The 24,873-nt window shown below is 46.5% G+C and overlaps 1 protein-coding gene and 1 long non-coding RNA gene across 2 annotated transcripts; both read right to left on the reverse strand.

The window, feature by feature from the left end:
• Positions 1–20,081: 20,081 nt before the first annotated feature.
• LOC120906073 lies at positions 20,082–24,171 on the reverse strand. The gene is made up of 2 exons (XM_040317490.1): positions 23,627–24,171; positions 20,082–21,141 (listed from the first exon to the last, which is right to left on the reverse strand). Exons 1-2 carry the CDS (start codon positions 23,954–23,956, stop codon positions 21,064–21,066), a joined length of 408 nt encoding a protein of 135 aa, XP_040173424.1. The 5' UTR covers positions 23,957–24,171; the 3' UTR covers positions 20,082–21,063.
• Positions 24,172–24,203: 32 nt separating this feature from the next.
• On the reverse strand, positions 24,204–24,571 carry LOC120906074. The gene is made up of 3 exons (XR_005740016.1): positions 24,538–24,571; positions 24,282–24,440; positions 24,204–24,219 (listed from the first exon to the last, which is right to left on the reverse strand). It is a non-coding gene; the product is annotated as an uncharacterized LOC120906074 (long non-coding RNA).
• Positions 24,572–24,873: the final 302 nt, after the last annotated feature.

Raw genomic sequence — 24,873 nt, forward strand, 5'->3', positions numbered from 1 at the left:
CACAACTATTGGCGGTGGAGAAGTTCGCTCCATTAACTATTAGCCAATCAATGAATACCGATTGAAGAGTTAAACAAGTATCTTTTGATGTATCGATCCTCCCCACATTCAATCACTAAAAGAACTCCATCAGAAATGCTTTTGTCATAAAGAGATAGATGATTGTAAATGAAGAAACAAAAGAAAAAGGAAAATTGTACGCAGATAAACGTAGAAACGCAAAAGCCAACTATAGCCGAAGGAGATGAGGTTCTATTGAAAAAACCATTCAAAACCAACAAATTGTCTGCAAACTTTGGTCCCAAAATATATATAGTAGAAAAAAGGAAAGAAACAGGAGTAAAGTATCGTAGGCATGTTTCTCACTTATTGAAAATTGCTGCTCCTAAAAACACTTGCCCGGTTGGGAGCAATGAATCTGCAAGTGAAAATAACACCCCATTACCTGCGACCACCTCAAAGAACAATTCATTCGAATCAAAAGAACAGGAGCTCCAAAGAAGTAAACGAATTACACAAAAGCCAGGTTACTTAAAAGACTTCGTATGACGGCTGTAGTAGGCTAATATTTAGAATAAGATGTATTATACAAACATTTATAAAAGGAAAAAGTGAATGTAGTGTAGCAACCTTTGGGGGATATCTTAGTTAAGCAACCTTGGTATGTCAGTTGGGAATGATGAACTAGAGAAGAATAAAGAGGCAGTTGTGTGGAGACCGAGGAAGGATAAAGACGTGCTAAACCACGACACTACAGGCATCAATGAGCAGAAACACAACCAGCATTTAGTTATCCGAACCGTTCGGAAGTTATTTATAATTATATAGATAGAGTATCAGATATTCCAACCGACATAGTTAAAGTAGATTTATACAATTTAAAAGTTAAATTGGTAGCGGTTTCTATTGATGATGGCGAATCGTTTTATTTTAGTCCGCTTATGCATACTTTATTGGAATAAAACATATATTTAGTGTTATATCTGAGCTACACGAAGTATGAACAACTATCTTCTATACACACCGTGGTATGAATAGCTAGATCCTATATACACTGCGATCGCTTCCGCTACCGTTCTACGACACTTCAAGAAGAGAAGCCGAACTACAAGCACTACAGGACTACAAATATATTTAGATAGAGATAAAACAGTTCCGTTGTACAATTTACTTCATTACGGTTCCGCCCCATCTACAACAATTTGGCGACGAGAAGTACGAAGCTACGTAAATGTGCTAGGCGCAATACATATACAAACAAGTTACTGCATCGTGAATTCGGCTGTCTACTGCGTATTTTACATTACAATGGCACTTCCTAACCCGGTTGTCGACGATCCGGCAGTCGCTGGTCCCGCTTTTCCTGCTGTGAATGGTGCTATGGTACCAGTTACATTTAATTTCGAGCCATTCAATCCTGCTACATCTAAATTTAACCGATGGTTAAATCGACTACAAATTTCATTCCGGATTTACCACGTGCGTGAAGCCGATAAACGCGATTTTCTGCTACACTACATGGGCGGCCTCACATACGATGTGCTGTGCAATAAGCTGAAAAAAGCTGAGCCACATACGAAAACGTACGACGAGATTGTAGCTCTACTGAACATTACAGTCCTACTCCTTTGGAAATACTGGAGAATTTCAAGTTCGCGAGCCGTAAACAGCTAGAACAAGAAACTATATGCGATTATCTGATGCATTTGGAGAAGCTCGTCCAAACATGCAATTTCGGGGACTACATGGACAAGGCCCTCTGGAACCAGTTCGTCTTTGGCATCCAGAATCGTGTGATACAGTCTCGATTGCTGGAAGTGCGCGACTTAACCTTGACAAAGGCAAAGGAGATCGCATTCGGAATGGATATGTCTCATCGTGGAACCGATGAAATGCACAACTCACGTCAAAAAAGTGAGGTTCAGTACATGGAGCATGGAGCAAAAAAAAACTAAAAAAAAGTTTCCAGTCATCGAGCCAAGCCAGTTCCAGTCAAAGTTCCGGTCGCCTGTCGAACAAGCAGAATGGTGGATATATATGCTATCGTTGCGGGGATCCTGACCACTACGTAGACAAATGCTAACATAAAGCTACGATCTGCAAATACTGCAAGAAAACGGGACACCTTGAGAGGATGTGTCTCGCCACGACCAACGAGAAGGGTACGGATGACACACATCACCTGGAGGAGCAGTCGTGTGTTATGAAGGATGTGTTACACCTGAACGCGATCCAAGGTATTGCTGGTAAGTTTTTGTTGAGTCTGTGGATAAATCAAAAACAGCTAACGTTCGAGGTCGACACTGGTTCACCCGTATCCTTAATCAACCTATAAGACAAACGAAAATACTTTAACAATTTTGACATTTCCCCTACTAACATTCGACTCGTGAGTTACTGCGATAATGACATTGGTGTGCTTGGGAAAATAACGGTAAAAGTAGTTGCAAATGGTGAGGAATTCACATAGCCTCTACATGTCGCAGAATCTAGTAGACATCCGTTGTTAGGGCGTGATTGGCTACTTGCTTTGAATTGAGATTTCAATCGTGTATTCCAACCAGGTACACAATCAGTTTCCTACTGTAGTGGCAAAAATCAGTCTACCACTAATGCATTGAAAAATTTACTTACAAAATTTTCACGTGTCTTTGATGAACGTGTAGGTAAAATTGAAGAAGTACAAGCTACACTTACTGTTAGGAAAAATACAAAACCGGTGTTTGGATTTGAATTTATCGTACATTTTGTTTAGGAGAATTTGCTGCTTGGGTCATATTTTGACAGCTCAGTGAGGGATACAGTTCCGATCCGCACGGAATGATCGATTCCGCGGTGACGCTCATCACTATCAATTTTTTGTAAGGAGAAGACAGACGCTTCGTGAACTCGAGACAAGAAAGTCGTACTTGTGCGCAACACTTAAACACCACGGATTTTGTTCAGCCCCTTTTTCATTAACTTCACTAAAAACTTTGTAATTTTGTAACACAACGTAGGACTAAAAATAAAACTAGCAAACGTAATCAAACCCGTCTAAACATATGGTGCTTCGTGACACAGGATTGTGATTGTGATCGTTTAGCGTGGTTTTCGATTTGTTGTTTGGAGTTTTTTGCGTTAGTGAAGTGAAATGGCAACGTCTAAAGGCCACTCGGACGAGTCGGATGAGGAGTTGCGTGGTTTCGCAGATGAAGATCTGGAAACCACAATTAATACAGTGTTGGTGAAAGAAGCATCCTTACTTCAACACCACTCTACGGAGTCGGATAAGAAGATGGTCAGGGGAGCCTCGGGGGAGGGCCCTAAGACAGGAGCATTCGTTGAGCCCAACGCAGTGTTAGAAGTGAAAAAAGCTGAACGTGATGGCATAATCCGGTGTTTGAAGCGTCAGGAAGTGTTTTTGCAAAGTTACGCACAAAGTGACGCAATGTATGTTCCAACAAGGTTGAAACGTGTTCGTTCGTGTTGGGAACAATTCCAAGAAGTAACCCGTGAAATTCGTTCGATCGAGGGAATAGTCCAAGCAAATGAAGAACTGGTGGACGAAATCGACGAACAGTGCATGTTGTTGATCGGGCAATTCGAGGAAAAGTTGAAGCGTCCAGAAAGTGACAGTGCAGTGGCAGTACGTGTTTTGGACGAACAAAAGGTTCGGCTACCGCCTCTTGCGCTGCCCGAATTTTCGGGAAATTATGATGAATGGTTGCCTTTTTACAGTTTGTACAAAACGGCAGTCCATGAAAACAATAGTTTGACGGATACAGAAAAGATAATGTATCTGAAGCGTGCGTTGAAGGAGGAGGCGTTCCGGGTAGTGGACGCTTTTCCTACGTGTGGTTCGGCGTATGAAGCCGCTTGGAAGGCTCTGGAAAAAAAGATACGCCAACGAATATCTTTTGAAAAAGCGGTACGTAAACGAACTGTTGAATATGCCGAAAATGAAAACGCGCAAAACAAAAGACATCCACAGCGTTGTGGATAGTTTCGAGCGAAATGCGAAGCTTTTGGACCAGCTTGGCGAAAAAACCAGTGGTTGGGGTATGCTTTTGACTCAGCTTCTTTTGTCAAAATTGGATGATGAAACTCAGCGGAATTGGGAACGGCAGTTAGAGAGTGATAGCGAGTGTTCGGTGCAAAGTTTGTTCGATTTTCTTCGAGCAGAAACGCGTGTTCTGGATGCCATGGCGGTTGATCAACACAGTTTGGGTGTTACGAAGAAATCTGATCGTCGCTTTGTTAATTTTGCTCTCAAAGGAGAAACGAAATGTGCGCAGTGTAGCAAACAGCATAGCATTGTGGTGTGCAGGTCGTTTGGTGAGTTAACAATCGATGACAGGTTGAAGGTGGCTATGCAGAAAAGGCTTTGTTTAAATTGTTTGTCGCCTGGCCATTTTGCGAGCAAGTGTTTTTCTAAAGGTCGATGCGGCACGTGTAAAAAACGCCATCATTCTTTGCTTCACAAAGAAGACATGCCTGCAATCGAACAAGTGCAACAAGTGTCAGGTGAAGAAGAAGAGCAAGAAGTGTCAGCGGGGGCTAGCAGTATGTTAGCCGCGCTACCTGCGCTGAAATCGTCTACGCATGGGCAAGTGATGTTATCAACCGCGATTGTTCGTATTCAAGGAAAAGGTGGAAAATGGTTTTCCGTTAGAGCCCTTTTGGACAATGGTTCGCGCGGTTCGGTAACAGTTACTGGTATAGGAAAGATCGGTGTGCAAAATACCCAAATGGCAAAGGCGTTAGTATCATCGGAAGGAAGAACGTTCATGGAACAAGTTGATTTTGTAGTGCTCGAACATATTACGGAAAATCAGCCTTGTGGTGATATGCGTTTCGATGTGAAAAGGTTGCCGGGTAACATGGTGTTAGCAGATCCTAATTTTTATAAGAAGGGGCCGATCGATCTGTTATTGGGTGCGGAGTATTTCGTGGACATTCTTCAGCATGAGTGTAAAATTGTTCCAGCAAGTAGTGATCACCCGGGTTTTGTGAAGACTGTGTTTGGTTGGGTTGCTTCTGGCAGAACAAGTTTTCCGAAGAACCAGCAAGCCGCATGTCACCTTGTCACCGCTGAGCCGTCGTTGGAAAATTTGACGGAATGTTTGGAGCGTTTTTGGACCATTGAGGAGCTACCAGACAAACCTCGATTTTCACAACAGGAGAAGGATTGTGAGGAGAGTTTTGCACAATTTCATCATCGTGACGACGAAGGCAGGTATATAGTTAATCTGCCTTTTAAGATTGGCGAGCATGAGCCATTAGGCGAGTCGAAGCAGTGTGCGACCAAAAGGTTTCTGCAGTTGGAGCGGCGTTTGAAAAGGGATCCGTCGTTGGGACGAGATTATGCTGCAGTGATTGCCGACTACATTAATCAAGGTTTTTTGAAGAAAGTAACTATCGACGAAACCGGTGATGACCGTCAGCAGAGTTTCTATCTTCCTCATCACCCGGTTATCAAAAGAGCTAGCACCACCACGAAGGTAAGGCCAGTTTTCGATGGTTCCGCCAAAACATCGAATGGTGTTTCGCTTAATGAAGCCTTACTGAAAGGGCCTGTCATTCAGGATTCATTATTGGACATATTGTTACGATTTCGTATGAAAGCATTTGTATTGGTGGCGGATATTAAACAAATGTATCTACAGGTAAAAGTAGATCCGAAGCATACGCGTTACCAGCGTATATTATGGCGCGAGGATCCAGCATTGCCGATAGAAGTGTATGAGCTACAGCGTGTTACTTTTGGTCTGACTTCATCGTCATTCTTAGCAACCAGGGTTTTAAAGCAGCTGGCGATTGACGAAGGGGACGCCTACCCTAGAGCTCAGCAAGCGTTGCTACAAGATTTTTATGTGGACGATTTCTTGGGAGGAGCAGACAATGAAGAAGAAGCACGGCAGCTGGTTGATGAATTGTTAAAACTCATGGCGAAGGGAGGATTCCATATGCAAAAATGGAATTCTAATTCATCTGCTGTTCTGGCACAAGTGGCATCTGATGATTGGTCACGTGCAAATGTAGTGAAGCTGAGCTCTGAGGAGCCGGTAAAAACCTTGGGAATAGCCTGGCAACCCCAAGATGACGAATTGTTTGTTGAGGCCAGCATTCCTGTATCTGATGAGCCATGGACCCGGCGACGCGTATACTCCATGGTGGCTAAATTGTTCGACCCTCTTGACCTTCTAGCACCAGTTACCGCATGGGCGAAGATCCAGATGCAGGCTTTGTGGATAGCTACCGACGATTGGGACGAACCAATACCGACGCAAATGGAACTCCTGTGGAACCAGTTCCAGGATCAGCTACCCCGTTTGAAGGAAATCAAATTTGCACGGCATGTGGTTATCAGCAATCCGGTGAGTGTCCAATTTCATTGTTTTTCCGATGCTTCAGAGGCGGCGTATGGTGCCTGTGTTTACCTTCGATCAATGGACGGCGATGGTAACGTCAAAGTGGAGCTAGTAGCAGCGAAATCCAGGCCAGCCCCTTTGAAGAAAATTAGTCTTGCCAGACTAGAGCTGTGTGGAGCAGTATTAGCTACGAACTTGAGAAAGTGTATCGGCAGAGCGCTCAAGATGGAGGAGGCTGAAACCTTCATGTGGACGGATTCCACAATTGTTTTGCAGTGGCTGCGATCACCTTCTTACACGTGGGCTACATTTGTGGCAAACCGCGTCTCGGCGGTACAGGAAAATGGAAAGGGCTATACATGGCTACACGTCAGAGGCAGTGAGAATCCGGCGGACATCGTTTCTCGTGGGGCGCTTCCGAGTGAAATGATAGCATCAGTTTCGTGGTTCCACGGTCCTTCTTGGTTGATGTCTTCAGAGGACAAGTGGAGAAAGTCGATGCCGTTGGATCCCCCTGACGAAGGCGACCTTGAAAGGAAACGAAAGGTCTTGGTAGCAGTTAGCAGCGAAAAGACTGAGGAATGGGCTGAGAGGTTTTCGCAGTTTTGGAGATGCCTCAAAGTGACAGCCTACTGCCTCAGATTTGTAAAAGGATGCAGAAAGTCCGGCGAAGTGTATCCAAGTAAGTGTCTAACTATGTTTGAAATCGTTGCAGCTAAGATGGCTTTAGTGAAGATGCTTCAACAAGAACACTTCGTAGCAGAGATAAAGGAGCTAGCGAGTGGGCGTGTCATACCACCGAGCTCTAAATTGAAGAAATTGGGAGCATTTCTGGATAAAGAAGGATTGTTGCGGGTTGGTGGACGTTTGTCACAACTAGCAATTCCTTATACGGAGAAGCATCCTCTGATTCTGCCTGGCAGCGCACATCTGACGAAGTTACTGGCACGTGTGTACCACCTTCGAGCTATGCATGGTGGTCCGAGAGCAACGTTGGCAGCTATGAGACGGGAATTTTGGCCAATCAACGGGAGGAGCGTGGTGAACGGCGTTTGCAGAAGCTGTGTTATTTGTTTCAAAGCGGCACCCACGACAGTGACACAACCTTCAGGACAACTACCGGAACCGCGCGCTACTCCTTCTCGACCGTTCTCAGTGGTTGGCATGGACTACTGTGGACCATTCTATTTGCGACCGGTCCATCGGCGGGCGGCGGCGCAAAAGAGCTACATGGCAGTCTTCGTTTGCTTTTCGGTGAAAGCAATACATCTGGAGTTGGTGGAGGACTTATCGACGGCAGCGTTTATGGCAGCGTTTCGTCGGTTTGTTTCCCGGCGTGGTCTTCCATCCAAGGTCTACTCGGATAATGGGCTCAACTTTCGTGGCGCCAGCAGTGAGCTGAAGGAGTTGTATGAACTCCTGAACGAACCAGAGAATCAACAGCGTATCCAGAATGCAGCTCTCCAAGATGACATCGAGTGGCACTTCATCCCGCCACATGCTCCGAACTTCGGTGGTTTGTGGGAGGCGGCCGTAAAGTCTGCTAAGCGGATCCTGCGGAAAGTGCTGGGCAACCAGAGACTTTCTTTTCCTGAGATGACAACGGTATTAACGCAGATCGAGGCGCAGCTGAACAGTCGTCCTTTGACGCCACTATCCAAAGACCCGTCGGAAATGAATGTCCTTACGCCAGGGCATTTCTTGATTGGGGCACCCCTGACGGCGTTACCCGAGAAGGATGTCTCCAATCAACCTGAAAATCGTCTGCGTCGTTATGAACTGCTTCAGCGATTGGTCCAGCTGCACTGGAAGCGATGGCAGCGAGAATATTTAAGTGAACTACATAATTATGGGCAACGTGTATCGCCTGTTAAAAGAGTTGAAGAGGGACAGGTAGTTCTTTTGAAGGAGGATAATGTGCCAGTTTGCGAATGGCCAATGGGAAGGATCGAGAAGACTTTTGTAGGGCCAGATCAGGTTGTACGAATAGTTAAAGTGCGTACGCAGAAAGGCAGTTATACCAGACCAACTTCAAAGATTTGTATTTTGCCAATTGAGGGGTAAATTTATCCTAAATTTAGAGGGGCGCCATGTTTGGATTTGAATTTATCGTACATTTTGTTTAGGAGAATTTGCTGCTTGGGTCATATTTTGACAGCTCAGTGAGGGATACAGTTCCGATCCGCACGGAATGATCGATTCCGCGGTGACGCTCATCACTATCAATTTTTTGTAAGGAGAAGACAGACGCTTCGTGAACTCGAGACAAGAAAGTCGTACTTGTGCGCAACACTTAAACACCACGGATTTTGTTCAGCCCCTTTTTCATTAACTTCACTAAAAACTTTGTAATTTTGTAACACAACGTAGGACTAAAAATAAAACTAGCAAACGTAATCAAACCCGTCTAAACAACCGGTATATAAAAAAGCTAGGTCAGTGGCATTTGCAGTACGCAGTACGGTTGATAAGGAAATTGATCATTTCGTGAAAGAAGGCATATGGGAAAAAGGCATATGGGACCACTCAGAGTGGGCTACACCTGTTGTTGCTGTTAAAAAAAGCTGGAGGCAGAGTGCGCTTGTGCGGCGATTACAAAATTACTCTTAACCCAAACTTACTTGTGGATGAACATCCTCTTCCGACGGTCGAAGAACTTTTTGATACTCAAAATACTTTCTCAAAATTGGACCTTTCCCAAGCTTACTTACAACTCGAAGTTCGACCCGAGGACAGGGACTTACTAACATTGAGCACTCATAGAGGTTTGTTTCGTCCCACTCGACTCATGTATGGAGTTGCTTCCGCACCTGCAATTTTTCAACGTCTGATGGAGGAAAATTTGCAGGGTATACCTGGCGTTACTGTTTTCATTGATGACATTCGCCTTACTGGTCCTGATACAACAATGCATTTACTTAGACTTGAGGAAGTACTTAGCAGCCACGCAAACAATGAGACCCCAAATTTTGAGTGATTCAGGCCGAGGGGTATGAGGAAGCTTGAGGAAACAAGGAGAAACGCGCTGCGGTGAGAGTTCGCATTCTGTTTTACACGCGCGCTTCACTAACACCAATACAAATACCGTGCTTTGGCGAGCCGTCTGTGAATGTGTGTGTCTTCTTTCAGCGAGCTCAACAACTTGGATCTGCTCGTCACATCGTGTTGTCTCGCTTACACTACAGCATCGAACCATCGCTCCGTATGTCCCCCCTCCTACGCGTACAAAACCACCAGTACAGCGCGACGCTTTGCCGGAGATGGTTGTGCGCGTTTGGTTCTAAGTCCCGCGCGCAGTGTTTGTGCGTTGATGCGCATTTCGTGCGCCGGTGTGTTTTCATGAAGTGTGAAGTGAACAGTGTGTACAGACGCACATGCAGTGCATGCATCGACAGGTAAGAATTTGCTGAACAGAGTCAACGCAGATTGTCGACAAGATTCCCGCAGCCTGGCTCGACCCGGTACTTTGCTGTATGACGTCATTCGTGAGTATGAAGGATTCTAAATGTGTACTTTAGTGTGTACTTTATGTTTCAATAAAGTGTTTAATGTAATAAAAAATGACCGTGTTTGTGTTTAGTTTTAGAATAAGTGCATGAAAGAAAGCGAAAAACAACAAGCTTTGGATGTGTTGGTAGCATGGCTCGAAAGAACACATTGAGAACTGCAGAGCGCACCGTGCGTTACGGGTGGGGTGGGGGAGGGCTCGCGTGAGTGGGTAACTCATTGGTCGAAGGGACACTGTATTTCGACAGCTTCACTCAAATCACTCAAAAAATACACTCATTTTGCCGGACGGGAGATTAGATAAATATGGGTTACACTGGTGGACATTAAAATAGGAAAAAAAAAATTTGTGTGTTTTTTTTTTTGCGTGCACTAGGTGTGTCATCGCCAACAGTTCGAGGCGTACTGAATTTGCAATAGCCGAATTTTGCCTTTTATACTCTCATTTTTGGTGCGCTACTTATCTGAGTTTTGAGTGCCGGCAGCGTTTTGCGGCAGTATAAAAGGAGAGCCAAACCGTGTTGTGCTTCATTCTTCCATCAGTGGTCAAGGTGAAAAGTTGCTGTTTAAAAATTCCACAAAATCATCATGGGTCGCGGAAAACACTGCACACCAGAGGAGCGAAAACACATTCAGGGGCTGTATCGTGAGAACGTGCCAATCAAGACAATCTGCAAGGCGTTCGGCCGTTCGCGGACGTTTGTGGACAACGCCATTCGTAGCGAGGCTACGGGTAAATCGACAGATCGTCCGCGAAAAACAACGGCCGACGTTGACGCGCAGATTGTTGAGATGATCAGGGCGGATCCTAAGAAAACTTGCGCTCGTATCAAGCAGGAGCTTGGTTTGCAAGTTTCGGCGAAAACGGTGTCTCGCCGTTTACACGCCGCTGGGTTCTGTGCCCGGAGACCGAGGAAGGTTCGTAAGCTGCAGCCGCACCACGTAGAAGCGCGAATTCGGTTTGCCGAAGAACATTTAGCTGCATCCATCTTTTGGTGGAGCAAAATCATTTTTTCGGATGAGTCCAGAATCAATCTGGATGGTTCGGACGGCATTAAATACGTCTGGCGCTTTCCTAATCAGGCGTATCATCCGAAAAATACGATAAAAACCCGAAGTCACGGAGGCGGCCACGTAATGGTGTGGGGTTGCTTCTCCTGGCACGGCACGGGTCCTTTGTTCCGTATCAACGGGACACTGAACTCGGAAGGGTATAGAAAAATCCTTAGTCGTAAGATGTTGCCATACGCCCGACAACAATTCGGAGACGAAGAGCATTACATCTTTCAGCATGATAACGACTCTAAGCACACATCGCGAACAGTTAAATGTTATTTGTGCAAACCAGGATGTGCAAGTTCTACCATGGCCTGCGTTGAGTCCTGACCTCAAACCGATTGAGAATCTGTGGTCAACTCTCAAGCATCAGCTTAAGAACCAGCCTGCACGTTCAGCCGATGATCTATGGACACGCTGCGAGGTTATGTGGGAACGCATACCCAGAAGCGAATGCCGTAAGCTCATCGGCGATATGGCCAAACGCTGTCAGGAAGTGATAGCGAATAACGGTCACCACATTGACCGTTAGACTGTGTTTTCGCTCAGTGGAACACCGCAACACCTCCTCCCAACAACCACTTAAACAGTCCTTTTCAGGGCTACCAAATATTTCTGACAAGAACTATTACTTTCGGGCACAGAAAAAAGTTCCTATTTTTATGTCCACCAGTGTACGTGTGAATAGAGAAAAGTGTGACTTTTTCTCTGATTGCATTGAGTACTGCGGGTACATGGTGGACAAGCAAGAAATCCACAAACTTCGCGAATAGATTGATGCAATACAAAACATGCCTATTCCTAAAAATAAGGAGCAAGTACGGTCTTTTTTTGGAATCATTAACTACTATGGTAGATTTTTCCCTAACCTCAGTACTATTTTGTACCCTCTGAACAACTTACTTAAAGATGACGTTCCATTTGTGTGGAGTGCTGATTGTGATAAATCGTTTGCATTGGTAAAAAGGGAGATGCAATCAGATAGGTTCTTAGTACATTATGACCCGTCACTTCCGGTAGTTTTAGCTACTGACGCGTCCCCATACGGGGTTGGGGCAGTTCTTAGTCATCAGTATCCTGATGGAACTGAACGGCCATTACAGTACGCATCTCAGACCCTTACTCGAACACAACAAAAATATTTTCAAATCGATATGGAAGCCTACTCGATCATTGTTGGTATTCGCAAGTGTTGCAAACGCGACAAGCCAGAATTTTTTTATCTTTCTTTCTAATCATAGAACAGACTAAAATATGATAGTTCAAACGTACTCGAGAACAGACGTACCATCAAGGAGACAAACATATTGTTATCCTAAACCTTTCAAGCAGGGCCATCTGGTTTTTTTTGACTTGCATTTTTTAGCAGTCAATTAATTCAATTCATTTCGAACCTATAACGGTTAACTTAGGATTACAGCATGCACGTGTGTCAAGCTAGACCAATTCCGATAAGCGTAGGAACATTATAAATCCATTCTTTCTCACGACCGTAAAATTATTGTTGACGAATGAGTATGCAACCCGCGTTACACTTTCTCTCGCTACGCGCCGACAGATGGCGTTGTCTGTCCGTCGCCATGCGTGTTGACACTAAACTTTCCACGTATGTTATGCGTCCCACCATTTGTAATTGTGTAATCTTGTAATCTTGTAATGTTTACGCATCGCTACATCAGCACGGGAGATTAACACACAGCAAAGATTTGAAGCTTGATTTCCTTTGAATTTCTCTATTCTCGCATCATCTAGTGTGCAAATCGCCTAAGGTCCTTAGCGGGTAGTCAAAGGTTGACACTTGCACACGTTCTTCGGTGTTCTGCGGTTCTGCGCTGATATTTTTGGTTCCCTTCCTACCCTTTCCCCTGGGTTGATCAAGTGGCTTGCCCGCTGGTCGCCTTCGGTTTCCTCCTACCCTTTCACCAAGGTTACTCAGTGGTTTCCACCGATAGCCTTCTGGTACCCTTCCTTCCCCTCCCCAAACCAAAAATCGCGGAGTAGGCCGCTCGCTACTCGTAACACCCCCCTACATTTGGTCCTTCGAACCGGATACCGAATACCGGAAAGTTACTCGCGTGTGATCCGTCGAAAACCGAAGTGAACCGCTTGTGAGTTAGTGCAAGTGTGTGAGTTCTCCCAGGAGCCGCAGGCCGAAGCGCAACCAGGCGTGTTGTAGCTTCTCCTCGGTGCTTCCCGGATCGCTCGCCAGCCAGCCGGTGATCGAAGCACAACTAGGCGTGTTGTCGCTTCACATCGGTGTCTGCAGCCTTATCGTCCAGCAGCCGTAGGCCGAATCTCAACCAGGCGTGTTGTAGCTTCTCCTCGGTGCTACCCAGATCGCTCGCCAGCCAGCCGGTGATCGAAGCACAACCAGGCGCGTTGTGGCTTCATATCGGTGTCTGCAGCTTCCTCGTCCAGCAGCCGTAGGCCGAAGCGCAACCAGGCGTGTTGTAGCTTCTCCTCGGTGCTTCCCGGATCGCTCGCCAGCCAGCCGGTGATCGAAGCACAACCAGGCGTGTTATGGCTTCGCATCGGTGTCTGCAGCGCCATCGTCCAGCAGCCGTAGGCCGAAGCGCAACCAGGAGTGTTGTAGCTTCTCCTCGGTGCTACAGTTCGTCAATTAGCCGGTGGTCGGAGCACAGCCAGGTACGTTGTGGCTCCACATCGGTAAGTACACGAACCTGATTAAATTCACCTACCTGGGAGTTAAACAAACTCGACGTACCCTTCCTTCGCGAAACCATAATGGCGACATCACCTGCAGACGATGTTTCGATGGAGTCCCAGGGTTTCAAGGGATTTTCCGAAGAAGAAATCCAAGAGAAGGTCACCATTTTGAAGGTGTTACGACTGAAACACCTGGCACTTTTGAAAGCGTTATTCAAATCGAATCTGAGTTGAAAGCTGCTAATCTTACTGCGGCCATCAGTCGAGTAAATTTACGGGAATTGAGTAAATTGAAAAATTCTCAGCGTGGAGTATTCAATCAAATATTAGAACAACTCCCCCCTGATGCAGAAAATGATTTTAAGCACGATGAAAGCTTCAGAAAGCTTGCTACTGTCATAGAAGTAGCCCTTGAATCGTTTGCAATTGAGTCGCCACCAAGCACATCAACCACCTCCATTTCGCCTGTACTTTTGTCAGCAGGCCAACACCTTTCGATTCCGATGCCCACATTTGATGGTTCTCCAACAGTGGACAAAATTTAAGGCCATGTTTATGGACCTGATGAATCGGTCATGTGATTCAGATGCAGTGAAGCTGCATTATTTAAACAAGGCACTGGTGGGAAAGGCGGCAGGCGTCATAAGTGCAAGTGTGATTGCTTCTAACAATTTTGCCTCGGCGTGGAAACTACTAGAAGGGCGATTTGAAAACCCACGGGTTATCATAGAGCACCACATTAGTCGATTGCTAAAACTAAAGCCATTGACACGCGAATCGGCTAAGGGATTGCGTGAGTTGGTTGAAACATGCTCAACCCATGTAGATGCTCTTGTCTACTTAAAGCATCCCATTGATAACTTAAGCAATAAAATAATTACGCACATTTTGATTTCTTGTCTCGATTCGGAAACAAGAAAACTTTGCGAGCGAACACTCATGCACAAAGAGTTTCCCGAACTATTTGCCATCCTTAAATTCATCACTCGACAATGTGACGTGCTAGAGCAATGTGGAACAGAGGACAAGGGCAAGGCTAAACAATCTCAAAGGTTTATAGAAGCACAATACAGAACTCAAGAACAGAACGCAAAGTCTGTAAAAAACAGCCACACTACATAAATAAATGCCCGGAGTTTCTAGCATTGCCTGTAACAACGAGACGAGAAAGAGCAAGGGAACTAAACCTGTGTTTCAACTGTCTTGGGTCGGGACACTCGTCAAAAAAGTGTCCATCTAAATGGGTGTGCAAACAGTGCCAACAAAGGCATCATACTTGTACATTTGGATACAGGTGTAACAGAAATCCCACTTGAGCCGCTGCCTTCCTCTTCCAGTGTCACCCACATCAGTTCGCCACAAACCATTCTCAATGCACGAATGCAATCCACAGTGCTATTATCAACGGTCATTCTAAATATCGTAGATAGCAGTGGTATTGAGCACCAAGCACGAGCCTTATTAGACAGTGGGGCTCAGACTAATTTCATTGCCGGTGAATTAGCGCAGAGATTAAGACTGCCGCGTAAATTAGTAAATATTCCGCTATTAGGCGTTGGTAGCAGCACTGGAATAAATGTGCGACATTCAGTTAACGCAACAATACGTTCACATTATATCACAGAAACTTTCGCCATTGAGGTACTTGTGATTTTTAAACCGGCATCAGACTTGCCAGCTTATCAGCTCGACTTAATCGAGTTCAATATACCAGTAGTATATACGCTAGCTGATCCTACCTTTCATCGTCCTGGGCCCATTGGTATAATTTTAGGAGCGGAATATTTTTATGAGTTTCTGCTGGATCGAAAACTGTCCCTCGGTACAAACCGTCCTATACTTCAAGAGACAAAGTTTGGCTGGGTGATTAGTGGCAACGCACCCGCTCAAATAGCATCGCCACCCACAATGTGTGCTACAGCTACGATGTCTCTTGAGACACTCATGAAACGTTTCTTCACCATCGAAGACATAAGCGAGAAACCTAGCTGTAGTGTTGAAGAAGCTGCATGTGAAAGGTTTTACACGGAAACGACGACTAGGGATGAGAGTGGTAAATACATTGTGAAGCTTCCACGCAAACCAGACATGATTGGGCAGATGGGTGAATCGCGAATGATCGCATTACGGCGGTTTTTAGCCATCGAGCGTCGGTTAGAACGAGAAACCGACACGCGAAAGGCGTATACTGAGTTCATGGATGGGTATTTACACCTGGGGCACATGAGCAAGGTGGTCTCAGATCGAACGACATCAGAGTGTTACTACTTGCCTCATCACCCCGTGTTTAACGCAGATAGTACAACCACGAAATGTCAAGTAGTGTTCGACGCTTCCAGGAAAACGTCGACAGGAGTGTCACTGAATGATACTATGATGGTAGGTCCAACATTGCAACAGGACGGTGCCTCGATCTTGCTGCGATTTAGAACCCATCAAGTGGCTTTGACAGCAGATGTCGCTAAAATGTATCGCCAGGTATGGATACACCCTGACGAAAGTTGCAGCGTATTTTGTTGCGGTCATCACCGTCAGATCCGATAGAAGAGTTCGAGCTAAATACAGTCACGTATGGTACTGCGGCGGCACCATTCCTGGCGGTACGAACTCTGCAGCAGACAAGGGAAGACCACAAAGAAGAGTTTCCCATAGCAGCATCACGAGAACATGATTTTTACGTGGACGATCTTGTCTCGGGTGACAAATCAATAGAAGAGGCACGAGAGTTGCAGTGTCAAATGAACCTCCTCTACGCTAAAAGAGGATTTTCGTTACGCAAATGGGCATCCAACCAGCCGACCTCTCTTATAGGCGTCGACTTACCAGATTTAGCGTCAAGCCAAAATAAAGAGATTGACGGAAAGGGAGTCTTAGCAACACTCGGACTTGTTTGGGATCCGTCATCAGATGTGTTATCTTTCAAGGTGGCAGATCATCCAATGCCAGAAAGGGTAACAAAGCGGAGCAAATTGTCCTCCATTGCTTGCATCTACGATACATTGGGAATTGTAGATCCCATAAAGGCCTTAGCCAAGCAATTCATGCAACTAATATGGAGTCTTCAAAACGATCAAAAGTTTCATTCTCAACTAATTCACCTTTGTTTTTTTTTTTTGTTTTTTTTTTTTTTTTTTTTTTGTTAACGAAGAGTGAACATATTCCATCCCCCTCTCCGACTCACCCAACCCGGCCGGTACGCTGTGGTGCGTATTACTTCATGCGGAGTCGTGTGTGCGGTTGCACCCTGGGTCACGACGCATCTTCTGCGGCGATCTGGTCTGATGATTCTGCTTATTACGCTGCTTTCCGTGGTGCGACGCAGTCCCTTTGGTCCTATCGCCCACACTTCGGGTGGGCAATGGGGGGTCTGCATCGTTGGTCACCACTCCAAGCACGTTAGGCAGTTCTTCTGAAAGAAAATTTTGATAGAGGAAACAAGAAAAGCGAACTAAATAGAAAAGAGATAGAAGAAAGCTGACAATAGAGGAGAGAAATGAAAAAGAATGCTGGAAAGAAACGAAAAGAAATAAAAGATTAGTAACTTCCCAGCTTACGGTGGCCCTTGCGGCGCGGGTTGTTGCCGTGCCGCAGGGCCTGAGGGACCCCCATTTGCGTCCCTCGCCCGCCGTCTGGACCGCCTGCGTCGCCTTGCCTTTGGAGGACGCTCAACATCCCATCTCGCTTGGAGAGTGGAGAAGATTGTCCTGGCGGCGGCGCGGACGGCCTCCCACGTATCGCTGCGGGCGCACATTTCCGAGACAATGTTATCCATTGTTACTCGGGAATGGCACCGCTGCTGCATCTCATTCCGGATCCGATCGAACCGTGGACAGTAGAACAGCACGTGTTAAACGTCTTCCACGGCGTCCCCACATTCAGGGCAGTTGGGCGAGCCTTCCAGGATGCCTTTCTCGACGAAATAGGAGCGCAAGAAACCGTGCCCCGTGAGGAGCTGGGTGAGGAAAAAGTCGACTTCCGCATGCTTATCGCTGACCCAGAGATTAATGTCTGGAATCAGCCTCCTCGTCTTTAGTCCTGGTGCCCCTGGTTGCCCTGCACCCGTTGTCCACTGGTCCTGCCAGCGTCTCATAGTTTCCTCCCGTTGCCGCTTCCGTATGTCCGATTGAACACCACCACTCGCTACCTTTTCGTCGTGGCAGCGGATATCCTCCTGCATGAGGAGGACTAACGGGGTGGTGTTGGCGACAACGCAAGCGGCATCATAAGACACGGTCTGGAAGGCGCTGGCGACTCGGAGAGCCCCCGGTCGATGCGCCCTTTGGGCCGATTTGCGATGGGTCTCCTTGTCGAGCACCCATCGCCCCCAGGTGGCAACTCCGTATCGGATGATACTGTTGCCGACGTTTACGAGTTGTCTCCTACTGCGGCTCTTAGGACCACGCTTATTCGGCATCAGGCAGGTCAAGGCATTCGTTATCCGTGAAGCCTTATTGACCACTCTTTCCAGATGCCGGCCGTGGTGCTGTTTGCGGCAGAGGTCCACTCCCAGGTACTTGAGCGTTTCCGTGGATTGGATCGAGTGACCGCCCGCTTGTAGCTCTGCGAGCTGCGGGACATGATGAGTACAAAAAATCATAAACCCGGTCTTTTGATGGGCAAGTTCCAAACCGACTCCTTGCAACCATCGCTCGATCCTCTCCAGGTTAGCCATTGCTAAAGCGCTGACCTGTTCCGTGGTCCTTCCCAAAAATGTGAAGGTCACGTCGTCAGCAAACCCGATTGTTACGAGTAACCGTGCCGACAAACCGCGTGTCCCTTATTATGGCATGCGGAATGTAAACAAGCTAAATGACAGGAGATAGGTTTAGACGTTTAGATAGGGTGACAAGATCGATCTTCGAATTTCGAACATTTCAGAAAGGGCAACATTCGCTGCGTAACGCGATGGCGCAACGGCCATCGCGGAAAAAAAAGGGATAAATACACCGTGCGCAGAACAAACGGTCTCTTTAAAAGTTAGCGAACGATAGACCGCGTTTTTTAAAACTACTAAAATAAAAGCTTGTGAGTTTATAATCGGTTGATCCTTTTTTAAATAAAGTAAAGTTTTGTACGTTAATAAAACGGTCGTTATACCTTGTTCGCCGCCGTCGAGGAGCCGACGGAGTTGCAGTTGCAACATTTTTTAAAAAACGCGTTTGCGATTAATAACGCGCTGTTTTAGTGCCAATCGCCAAGGCATCGTCGCGAGTGAGAATAGAGAAGCCTGCAGAATGTCCCGTACGCCGATCTTTCATCAAGGAGAGCCTCTACTCGAAGGGCTGGAGCCGCTTCCCCCCTCCGTTGGAAGGCCAAGCAGTACTGGCAGATCCGGCAGAACCAGTGCAGATCCGTTGGCCAACTCTACTTCCAGGCCTACGGACACTGGACGGGCGTCATCGAGACCACCGTCGAGGGCATCAACAAACCCGCGAAACGACACCCTGAACGAGTTGGTGAGGAGAGCCCGCGAAGCTAAACGCGAGCTAGCGGCAATCGAGCGCGAGATAGCAGACGTTGTTGTGGAAGCAACGTCTTCGATTGCCGAAAAGGAGCAGGAAATAGAGGAGTGGCTGCATACTACGGATCGTGTCGGAGAGCTGGACCAACGGCCACAGGAATTTAACATTCCCGCCACCGCTACTGGGCCGATGCGTTCGGATAACCATCTCCTACCTCCCTACGCCGTCGAAGTGCCGCTTGTGACATGTAGAAAACCGAACGTGCAATCTACCGCGATTGAAGAGGAACTTCATCGGATCGATAAGCAGTGCGAACAACAGCTGCTTGAAGAGAGACTGCTCGCGATCGAACGGTGTGAACGACGTCGTATGGCGGAGAAAAAACGCATACTGGAAGAATCATGCCGCCCTTCTACAAGCCCAATCGCGAGACCTGATGAAAGGCTAGCTAACCAGTACAGACCAGCCGTTAGCTTTGTGCCAGTGATACCAGAAAGGACAACACCACACCCCACAGCACATAGTTACTCTGCAAATTTTCCGCTATTTAACCAGAGTCAAGTGTCAACGCGAAAATGTACGAGCCGTGAATTGCCTGTCTTCAGTGGTGACCCTAAGGAATGGATGGCGTTCATTTCGAACTATGAACACTCTACGGCGATATGTGGCTACACAAATGATGAAAATATGCTGCGGCTGCAGGCGTCTTTGAAGGGAAAGGCTCGTGAAGCAGTTGCTAGTTGTCTGCTATATCCCGATAGTATCCCTGAAGCGATCGAGATTTTGAAGGAGTGCTACGGCCGTCCAGAACTAGTGGTGAACACACTGATGGCCAATATTCGCCGCATGCCGCCCCCGAAGGAAGACCGGTTCGACGCCTTAGTGGATTATGGTGTCGCTGTGAGGAACTTCTGTGCATCGATAACGGGATCTGGACTGCACAGCTATTTCGATGGTGGACCCCTGCTGGAGGAGCTGGTGGAAAAGCTGCCGCCGAATATAAGGCTGAACTGGTACTATTACCAGAACCGCTGTACACATACCACGCTGGCAGTTTTCAACGAGTGGGTGAAGGAGCTTGTACGCGCAGCCAGTCGAGGTGTAAAGCATACCAGCGGTCGTAGGGAGGTGAAGCATGACAATAATATACGTCAGTACGACCGTAAGTACGCTCATCAGTGCATTCATTCCACAGGTCAGACAGCAGTAACAACATCACAACCAGTTACAACTGAGGGCAACAATTGGCGTTGCTCTGCGTGTGGGGATGGATGTCCTAACGTGTCCAACTGCAGCAGGTTCCTAGGCATGAGTGTGAGTTCGCGTTGGACAACTATAAAGCGTGCGTCACTGTGTAGAACGTGCCTCCACAAGCACCCAGGTGCATGCCCAGTAACTACGTTGTGCGGAGTAAATGGGTGCGAACGCCGTCATCATCAGTTGTTACACTCGTCCGGTAGCAGCCAACTATTATCAGACATCCCGCCAGAATTGAGTCGAGTCAACACCAGCTGTAACGTGCATTCTGCTACTTCCGGAGGAGTTATGTTCAAGTATGTGCCGGTTACGTTATATGGGAATGGGAAGAAGGTTGATACTATCGCTATTTTAGATGACGGATTGTCAGCAACGTTTATGGAACATGACTTGCTGAGACAGCTAGGCATCAGTGGCAAGCATCGTCCATTATGCATATCGTGGACCGGTAACCAAAGCAGGGTTGAAGACGAGTCCGTAGAATTATCTGTTAAGATATCTGGCGTTGGGTCATCTTTCATATATGACATGAACACGGTCCATACAGTTCGTACCCTTGGCTTATGTGATCAATCAGTAGAACCGAGGCAATTAGCCACTCAGTATAGCCATTTGAGAGGTCTTCCACTACCATTATATCAAAATGCCTCGGCGAAGGTCCTAATTGGCATTGATAATTGCTTCTTGAGCCAAACCCTTAAAACGGTCGAAAGAGGGACAAACGAGCCGTCAGCATCAAAAACCCGACTTGGATGGGTAGTTTACGGGCCATGCTCAAGTAGCGCATCAGATTGTAACCGGTACGACGGAAATACATTTATGAACGTCCATATCTGCCCCTGCAATAAAAAAAAAAGACGATGAGATGGATCTGGCTCTAAAAGAATACTTCTCTTTAGAATCGCTAGGAGTATATCGACCAATGAAACAATTGCGCTCTGATGACGAAGAACATGCGCTTAAAATTCTTTCCTCGAATGTTCGGTTGGTAGATGGGCATTTCGAAGCGAGCCTTCTGTGGAAGTACGACACAATAAAACTTCCTGATAATAAAGCGATGGCTTTGAGGCGTCACGAATGTCTGGAGAGAAAACTGCGCCGTAACCCAGAACTGAATAAAGCCATGCACTCCAAAATTGCAGAGTACGAACAAAAGGGGTACATCAGAAAGCTTTCACCGATAGAACAAAGCAGCAAAAAGTCAAATGACTGGTTCCTACCGATTTTTCCTGTCACGAACCCGAACAAACCTGGCAAGATACGAGTAGTATTTGATGCTGCTGCAAAGGTGAATGGGGTCAGCCTAAACTCGTTTTTACTGACCGGACCGGATCAACTTGTAGGACTGCTCACGGTTCTTTATAAATTTCGGGAATATAAGGTAGCAGTAACCGGTGACATTCGAGAAATGTTTTTTCAAGTGCGGATGAACCCGCGAGACCAACGAAGTCAAATGTTTCTCTGGAATGATGGAGAAATTGGAAGCACTCCTCAACAATATGTGCTACAGGTTATGACGTTTGGTGCAGCATGTTCTCCAAGCACCGCGCACTATGTAAAAAATCTGAACGCAGAAAGATTTGAAGAACAATATCAAAGGGCAGTCGAATGCATCAAATATGAGCACTACGTTGATGAAATGCTCTCTAGTATAGAAACTGAAGATGAAGCTATCCAATTAGCACAGGAAGTTTGCTTCATTCACTCACAAGGCGGATTTGAGATCCGTAATTGGTTGTCCAATTCATCAAAGGTTAAAGCTGCAATGAACCGGGTTGAGCCTGGAGCAGAAGCACCCGTCGAAGTTGAACTTGCGACAGAGAAAGTACTCGACATGTGGTGGAACACGGAGACGGATGTGTTCACGTTCAAAATCTCTCCGCGATATGAGCCGCATACATTACTACAAGGACGAGTACCTACAAAGAGAGAGATTTTGAAAATACTCATGTCTATATACGATCCTCTGGGGCTAATTGGTCACCTTCTCATGTACCTGAAGATCCTGCTGCAAGAAGTGTGGCGCGCAAAGACTCAATGGGATGAAGAAATTTCTGGTAGTTTGCTTGTGAAATGGAAAACATGGGTATCCGTTCTACCTAGTTTACAATTTGTGAGCATACCGAGGTGTTACCGGCAGGCCACGCATTTAAATCAATGTCACATAGAACTTCACATCTTCTGCGACGCCAGTGAGAACGGGATGGCCGCTGTAGCCTACTTTAGATTCGAAAGAGACGGGCTGATAGAATGTGCATTGGTGGGCTCAAAAATTAAAGTTGCACCGATATCCTTCACATCCATACCAAGGTTAGAGCTTCAAGCGGCAGTCATAGGAACACGATTGGCCCAAACAATAAAAAGCTCGCATCGTCTGCAAATCACTCGTGAAGTGTATTGGACGGATTCACGAACCGTCATTAGCTGGATTAATGCAGATCACCGAAAGTATAGCCAATTCGTTGCCGTACGCATCAGCGAAATTGTGGAAACCTCTAATGCTGTAGATTGGAACTGGGTGTCCACGAAAATGAACGTAGCCGATGAAGGGACAAAATGGCAAAGGTTCCGGAACTCGGGCCCACCAGCAGATGGTTCCGCGGTCCCGATTTCCTATGGAAATCGACCAGTGAGTGGCCAAAAAAGGAAATGGAACCGGGTGCAACGGACGAAGAAATACGCCACAAATTACTGCACCACTCGATGTATATGCCACTATTAGAGTTCACTCGTTTTTCTAAGTGGCAGCGACTGCTACGAGCAGTTGCATACGTATACCGCTTCATAACAAATTGTCGAAAGGGTAAACTAAAACAACGAGGAGAGCTTACGCAGGATGAACTGGTACAAGCTGAAAATGCAATCTATCGACAAGCTCAGAGAGACGAATATGCGGATGAAATCGGGATGTTAAGCGATATCGAGCTACAATGTCAACCTTGGAAAAAGCCACTCAAAAAGACTAGCCCGCTATACCAACTGAGCCCTTTCATCGATGAACACAAAGTCCTGCGAATGAAGGGAAGAATCGAGAAATGCATGTGGGTTGGCGATGACACCAAACGACCGGTGATAATTCCGAATAACCACTATGCCACCGAACTAATAATCAGTTGGTATCACGAGAAATATCGGCACGCGAACCATCAAACAGCACTCAATGAAATAAGACTTAAATATCACGTTCCGAAGCTCAAGAGCACTTATAGCCGAGTAAGACGCTGTTGTCAATACTGCAAGGTATATAAAACCGCTCCACAAAATCCTGCTATGGGAGACCTCCCGTACCAACGGCTAGCTGCCTACCAGCATCCATTTACTTACACCGGGATCGACTACTTCGGACCGATGATAGTAGCAGTCGGGAGAAGAACCGAAAAACGCTGGGGGGTGATTTTCACCTGCCTCACTACCAGAGGAATACACATCGAGGTTGCGCATAGTCTTTCTACAGACTCGTGTATTTTCGCGATCCGCAATTTCACCGCTAGAAAGGGACTGCCACTGGAGTTCGTTAGTGATAGAGGCACCAATTTTGTAGGCGCATCTCGTGAACTGAAGGAAGCTGCTGCACTGATTGATGTGGACCGGTTGATGGCAGAGTTTGTGCAACCCGGGACAAAGTGGGTTTTTAACCCACCTGCAGCACCGCATTTTGGTGGGTCATGGGAGAGATTGATCCAATCAATAAAAAAGACGCTTGCCTCCTTTGACCTTCCTCATCACCCCACCGATGAGCTATTACGGGCTAGGTTGAGTGAAGTGGAGCTGATTATTAACTCACGACCCCTGACAGAAATTCCACTCGAAGATGAAGCTGAATCTCCCTTAACGCCAAATCATTTCATTTTAGGCAGTTCGAACGGAAGCAAGCCTCCGCTACCCTTTGACGATTCTACTCCGTCCGTGCGTAAATCCTGGAAATCAGCACAACAGTTTGCAGACATGTTTTGGAAGAGATGGGTAATCGAGTACCTACCAACACTAACGAAGCGATCGAGATGGTACAAGCAGACGAAACCATTAGATGAAGGCGACTTGGTATTGGTTGCGGATGGAAACAACCCGCGGAACTGCTGGCCTAGGGGACGAATTGTAAAGGTGTATCGAGCTGCTGACAATCAAGTGCGGCGCGTAACTATACAGACAAATAGTGGTTTGTTAGATAGACCGGCAGTAAATGTTGCTATATTGGAGGTCGGCACAACGAAGCTAAGCCGCTGAGAGCGACTTACCGGGGGGGAGAATGTTACGAGTAACCGTGCCGACAAACCACGTGTCCCTTATTATGGCATGCGGAATGTAAACAAGCTAAATGACAGGAGATAGGTTTAGACGTTTAGATAGGGTGACAAGATCGATCTTCGAATTTCGAACATTTCAGAAAGGGCAACGTTCGCTGCGTAACGCGATGGCGCAACGGCCATCGCGGAAAAAAAAGGGATAAATACACCGTGCGCAGAACAAACGGTCTCTTTAAAAGTTAGCGAACGATAGACCGCGTTTTTTAAAACTACTAAAATAAAAGCTTGTGAGTTTATAATCGGTTGATCCTTTTTTAAATAAAGTAA

Source organism: Anopheles arabiensis, chromosome X (genome assembly GCF_016920715.1).
Source record: "Anopheles arabiensis isolate DONGOLA chromosome X, AaraD3, whole genome shotgun sequence".
Lineage (NCBI taxonomy): Eukaryota > Metazoa > Arthropoda > Insecta > Diptera > Culicidae > Anopheles > Anopheles arabiensis.

Bases quoted from the DNA above. Each gene is read 5' to 3' on its own strand.
- LOC120906073 (XM_040317490.1), bottom strand. From the start codon at position 23,956: ATGCGGTGCTGCAGGTGGGTTAAAAACCCACTTTGTCCCGGGTTGCAC. The intron at 21,142-23,626 runs GTAAGTAAATGG...TTTTTATTGCAG, and splicing joins CCGAAGTAGTCGATCCCGGT to GGGCAGATATGGACGTTCAT.